General features: G+C 59.1%; 1 protein-coding gene across 1 annotated transcript in view; it reads right to left on the bottom strand.

Moving 5' to 3' along the window:
• Window positions 1-15: 15 nt before the first annotated feature.
• CHD5 (chromodomain helicase DNA binding protein 5) overlaps window positions 16-5,343 on the bottom strand; it is a 30,620-nt gene continuing 25,292 nt past the window's right edge. Inside the window, exons 30-42 of the mRNA XM_009323225.1 lie at window positions 4,807-4,951; window positions 4,461-4,620; window positions 4,217-4,296; window positions 3,965-4,094; window positions 3,279-3,368; window positions 2,739-2,876; window positions 2,378-2,486; window positions 2,044-2,176; window positions 1,309-1,504; window positions 809-972; window positions 608-722; window positions 438-488; window positions 16-105 (exon numbers count right to left, since the gene is read on the bottom strand). Of these exons, the coding sequence (XP_009321500.1) occupies window positions 481-488; window positions 608-722; window positions 809-972; window positions 1,309-1,504; window positions 2,044-2,176; window positions 2,378-2,486; window positions 2,739-2,876; window positions 3,279-3,368; window positions 3,965-4,094; window positions 4,217-4,296; window positions 4,461-4,620; window positions 4,807-4,951 (1,468 nt within the window). The 3' untranslated portion in view covers window positions 16-105; window positions 438-480. The remainder of the gene's footprint in view (window positions 106-437; window positions 489-607; window positions 723-808; window positions 973-1,308; window positions 1,505-2,043; window positions 2,177-2,377; window positions 2,487-2,738; window positions 2,877-3,278; window positions 3,369-3,964; window positions 4,095-4,216; window positions 4,297-4,460; window positions 4,621-4,806; window positions 4,952-5,343) is intronic.

Here is a 5,343-nt window from a genome sequence, read left to right as displayed (position 1 = left end):
GCACCGTGTCTTCCCCGCAGGCACCGCTGCCGCGCTTCCCCTGCCCTTCCTCCAGCGACAGGGCGGCTTTTGGCTGGGGGGCCGGGGAGCGGCCCCCGGGGGCTGCTGCAAGGAGAGGGGAGAGCTGCCCGTCAGCCAGGCTCCGGACCCTCCCCACACCAAAGGAGGGGCAGGGGGAGCGTGCCAGCCCCCCTGGGCAGGGGCAGCCAGCTCAGGCGTCCGGCCTGAGGGCTTTGGGAAGGATCCTGCCCCTGTTCCTGCCTCCGCTGCCAGTACCCGCTGTGGTTGCTCAAGCCAGAGTCTGCATCCAGAGACCGGCACTCAGGGAGGCAGAGTGGAGTGGTCTCGTACAGCTGGCCGCCCCGTCACGTGTCTGCACACGTGTTCCCACGAGACCCCGGCAAACAAAACGCGGAGAGCAGTAAGCACAGCCTTACCTCAGCTGGAAACGGGAGCTGCAGAGGAAAATCGTGGGAACAGCTAAATATCTGTGATGAGAGAAGAAACACCTTGCTTGCCCACCGTCCTTTGGCGATGCTCCTGGCCCCCTCAAATCCACCCCCTGAATTTCTCTGCCTGGGAGCGTCTGCTCGAAACCCTGACCTACCGGTCACATACGGTCCCAGAGGCATCTGACTGTAGTTGACAATCCCGCCCGGCCCAGGACCTCGGAAATTTGGCCCAAAGTTATTGTTGTAGATCTGGGAGGAGCCGAAGGAGCCCTAGGGAGGTAAGGAGGGAGAAGAGCCGCTGACCTGCAGCCCCACCGCCACCCCCAGCGAGGTGCTCCATCCCCGTCCCCACTGACCTGCTGGACGGCGGGGTCCCCCCCGCGCGTGGCCAGGCGGCTGAGGATGCTCCGCTCGGACATCTGCAGCCGGGCGGCCACGGGTGGGATGCGGGACAGCATGGAGGGCAGGCGCGTCACGTCGGCCTTCATGTCACTCAGCAGCTCCTCGAGCTGGTTCAGCACTGCGAGCAGAGCAAGGCAGGGCTCAGGTCAGGGGGATGCCCACCAGACCACCGGCAGAGGTGGGAGCACCCCCGGCATTCCAGCCCCGGGGATTGATGAGCTCCAGCAGCCAGGAGCTGATGGCAAAGAGCACTGCGGACCCCCGCCACCACCAGCTGCAGCAGCGGCATGTCACTTTCCAGGGCCCTTGCCGGCAAAGCAAGCTGGGGAGGAGCAGGCAGCTCCTGGCCAAGGGAACGCGAGACAGGGACAACCTCCCGGCTGGATTTCCCCACAGGCAGGACGGCAAACCGTTCCCTGGGGCAGGCTCCTGCCCCTACTCTGCCAGCACGCACCCTTGTGCAGGACGGCGTTCGCGGGCTTGTTCCCAGCCAGGGACTCTTTGGAGAGATGCTGGTGGCTCTCGGCAAGGCACTCCACTTCAGCCAGACGGGCGTTCAATGCCATGGCCGGGTGACTGGGGTCTTGGGTCATGTTGAGGTACGCAGCCCTCCGCAGCTGCTCCTCGATCACCAGGGCCTGCTCCAGCAACTGGGAGGTACAGGAGGGGAAGGATTCAGGACTAGATCCCACACAAGCGTAAACCAGTACCGCTCCGCAGGCTCCAGCTGCCCACGCGGTTTGTGCCAGCAGAGCCTCTGCCCTGCCGTGCACCCCACTGGCCTCACCCCCAGAAGCTCCTGGGGGAACAGGCTTAGCCCTTATGTTTTCTTATCCCACGTGGGCCCATTCAGATGCTGAGCATCCCAGAAAGGGATGTGGGCAGCATTTCCACAGCATCGCACATGTCGGGAATGGGCAGAGCACCCAGCCCAGCCCACTCGCAGAGAGGAGCCCAGGGCAGCCAGCCTGGTCCCGTGCAGCATGCTGCAGAGCCTGCAAGCTCCCCGGGATCAAGCCCTGGCTGCTGGGTGCCTGCTCTCCTCTGGCAACCACAAGCCCCTCGCAAAGCATGCAACCACTCCCTGTTGCGCTCCCAGAAGGTGCTGGTGGGCTCCCCCCCAGCTTTGGGGCGCCGCTCTGGTCCTCCCCGCCGGTAAGGACTCACAAGTCCTGGACTTGCAACTCACCTTGAACCGCCGGGCAAGGAACTTGTTCTTCATCTCGAGGTAGTTCCCCTTGTGTATCTCCGACTTGAATGGCTCGTTCAGGATCACGTAGCGTGGGTCATTCTGGATGTCCTGCCATCGGGCGTAGCCGTGACTGGTGCGGAGGGAGTGTCAAGGGAAGAACCGGCCAGCTGACAGCATGCCCCCCCGCAGTGACGCTGCGCTGCCAAACCCCCTCCCTGCTCATCACCGCACCGTCACCCCAGCTCCCACGCCCCACGGACGCCTCCCTTGCCTCGCCTCATCAGCTCCCCTCCCCCGACAGCAGGAGGCACACTCCCAAGTCAAAGGGTACGTGACAATTCCTGCCAACAGCCAGTAGTCGTGTCGGCGGTGCCAGATGTCGTAGATCTTGCCAGAGGAGATGGCAGCCCTTTCCTCATTCTGCCACAGCGTGTGCAGCTCTGCGGAAGCAGAAGCGAGACAGCCCGGTCAGGCAGCAGGGCTGCCGGGGACATGGCACAGCACATCAGGCAGGGCGAGCGATGACATTTCCCGGGTGGCCATGGGCACAGCGCAAAACCGACACCCTGCTGCGAGGCTGAAGCACCGTCCCGTCTGCAGTCTGTTTACATGGTTCGCATTTCTTGCACAGGTTCAGAGCTTTTGTGCAGAAGCTCTGCAGGAGCGGCCGATGCCTCGTCTCTTGCTCTTACCTGTAAAGCCACCGTCAGCAATGTTGAACATGAATCGGAAGTTCACATTTCTGTCATCCTTCTTTCCATCCTCCTCTTCCTCTTTGTCACCATTTTGCTGAGCCTCGCTTTGCTCCTTCTCCTCTGCCTTGGCGTCCTCTGCTTGGCAAACACAAGAAATTGCACCTGTCTAACCGTACTCTGCCAAAAGACCGACCGGTGTCATCCTTGCCCCATCAGCTGCCAGAGGAAGTCCTCGCTAAAGCCACTGTTGGAAAAGCCACCAGCCTGCTCTCTGCTCCACAGCAGCCGACCATCTGCCTCTTCCAGCAGGTCCTACTGTTTGCACGGCAGGCACAGGCAGAGCCCACCATAACAGGGTCTTGCTCCCGCCCGTGACTCCCAAGCATCACCAGGAGACAAGCACCAACTGCTGCGGGTGCTGACGGCTGTCCTCGCCATCGCCCCACGGACACACTCCCTCGCCTCTGCGCCAGGCACCTGCCTTGCTTTGGAGACCCTTCACACCACTTCTCACCCCAAAGCCTCCTCATGCCTCACCTGGTTTGACTTCTTTGTCCTCCCCTTTCCCTGGGCTGCTGTTCAACTCCGGCTTCTCCAAAGGCTTCTCTTTCTCTTGAATCCCCTCATCTGCAGAAGGGAACGGGACTATGAGAAAAGCTTGACATGCAAAATGCTCTTCAGGGAACAACAACTTATTGTCTGGATAGACTTTCCCTTTTAGAGTAAAGTGTTTATATTGTATGTACGTTCAAGGTGTTCGAAAAACTTCTAACAGAATATTCTTCTGCATTTTATCAAGAAAACTTATTTAGTTTTCCCTCCTTCTTGAGACATCCAGAAGAACATATTGCTAGGAACAGAAAATGCCCCCCAAAGTGAGCACTTCTCATAATGTACAATCTGGAATTGTTGGGGTTTTTCAGGAATTGCCACAAGACCTTGCAACATTCAGGTTTCCCACTGTGATTTGGAGAAGAGGAAGACCTAAGCAAGGTGCAAGTGCGGGAGCCTCCCACCAGAGGAAAAGCCCGCCCATCAGGAGCACCAGCGCATCCCAGGCTGTTAGGGTGAACGCCCTGGTCTCCACACAACTTCAGCTGCAGAACTTCTCCAGCGCAAATCGGTGTCACTGCTGAGTGCCACAGCCCCTCAGAAGTCCCAGCCATGGCTGAGAGGGGAGCCCATGCATGGGGATCACGTTCACCCGAGCCACAGAGACTCACCTTTCACCAGAGGCTCAGGAGAAGGCTCAGCCTTTTCACTCTCCTCTTGCTTCTCTTCCCTCGGTTTCTCTTTGCTGTCGCAGATTTCTGGGTGCTCTTCGCTTTCCACCTTCTCGGCGCTCAAAGGCACCTTAACATAAAGTGCCCACACCAGATCAGCCCGGCCTTGCCCTTTCCTTGGGGAGAACTCCAAGTTCCTGGGCAGGCCACGAGAAGGCTTCCCGGAGGAGATGCTGAAAGAAGCCACCCTACCTGGCTGTCGGACACCTTCCTGAACTTCTGCTCTACTTGGTCCTTTTCCTCCTGGAACCCAAGTTGCGTTTCTGTTTTGTCTGTAGCAACAGCAAAGCAAGGAAGCTATTGAAGGGGGCCCCAGAGGGCCACGCACACTGCCAGGGCAGGCAGACACCTGCAAGACCTTCTGGTGTCTTGGCCCACCTCCCTTCCCGAACCAGACCAAAACCACAATCCCCTGGAAGCCTGTAGGCACACCTACCCGCAAGGGCCACAGGTCCCGTGTGCATGTGTGCTGGGCTGGCCGGGACGGGGGTGTTGGGATCTGAAGACACAATCTCGCTGGACTTTTTGCTCTCCGGGCCCTCGAGAATCAGATCTGGGGTGCTGTACTTCCCATTGACATGCTCAAACTCCTGGACCTGGGGCAGATGCACACCATCAAGTCAAACACAGCAGAGACATTTCCAGCCCGGTCAAAAATGGATCTGCACTGAGCCTGGGAGATTCAGTAGGGGATCCCTGGCAAGAGGCATTCAGCAGCCAATGAAACCCACAAGCCTCCAGAACATACCTGAAAGGGCACATTTAAAGTTTTAGTCACCCACCTTCTTCCTTACTAGTGACATGACTCCTATGCGAGTCAGCACGTGCTGCCGTGACAGCCCTTCCCGGGGAACGCCGTCTGCAAAGGTTTCGGCACCATCTGCCCCAGGTTCACACAAATGTCTCATGAAGAGAGAGACGTACGCCCTGCGGAAGGAAAGCCAGACCTCAGGCCAGCTTGGCCCATGGACTCCCTGCTGAGCCAAGCACCCACACCGTCTGCTTTCACCCGTGGGTGAGGGCAGTCTCATGCCCAGGCTAAGATTTAGCCTACCATAAAGAGAACAATAGCAGCCCTCTCAAATGAAACAGGCGTGGCCTCCCCAAAAAGAAACCTCAGTGGGAGCGTGCAAGCACTCGGGCTACTGCTGCCCAGCTGGCTTTGTCACAGCACAGCCTCTGCCTTGCCCTGGGGAGCACGGCCAGAGATGGCAAGACAACAGGGTGATCAGAGTTTGTCCTGAACATGCAAGCTAAGTGCTCACCACGATCAACCAGAACCCAGGACAGAACTCGCCCTGCCTGCCCAGGACCCCCTG

The sequence above is a fragment of the Pygoscelis adeliae genome, unplaced genomic scaffold (assembly GCF_000699105.1).
Source record: "Pygoscelis adeliae isolate BGI_AS28 unplaced genomic scaffold, ASM69910v1 Scaffold515, whole genome shotgun sequence".
In the NCBI taxonomy this organism is placed as follows: Eukaryota; Metazoa; Chordata; class Aves; order Sphenisciformes; family Spheniscidae; genus Pygoscelis; species Pygoscelis adeliae.
The sequence above is the reverse complement of the archived record's forward strand: the minus strand, read 5'-3'. Positions and strand labels throughout refer to the sequence as shown.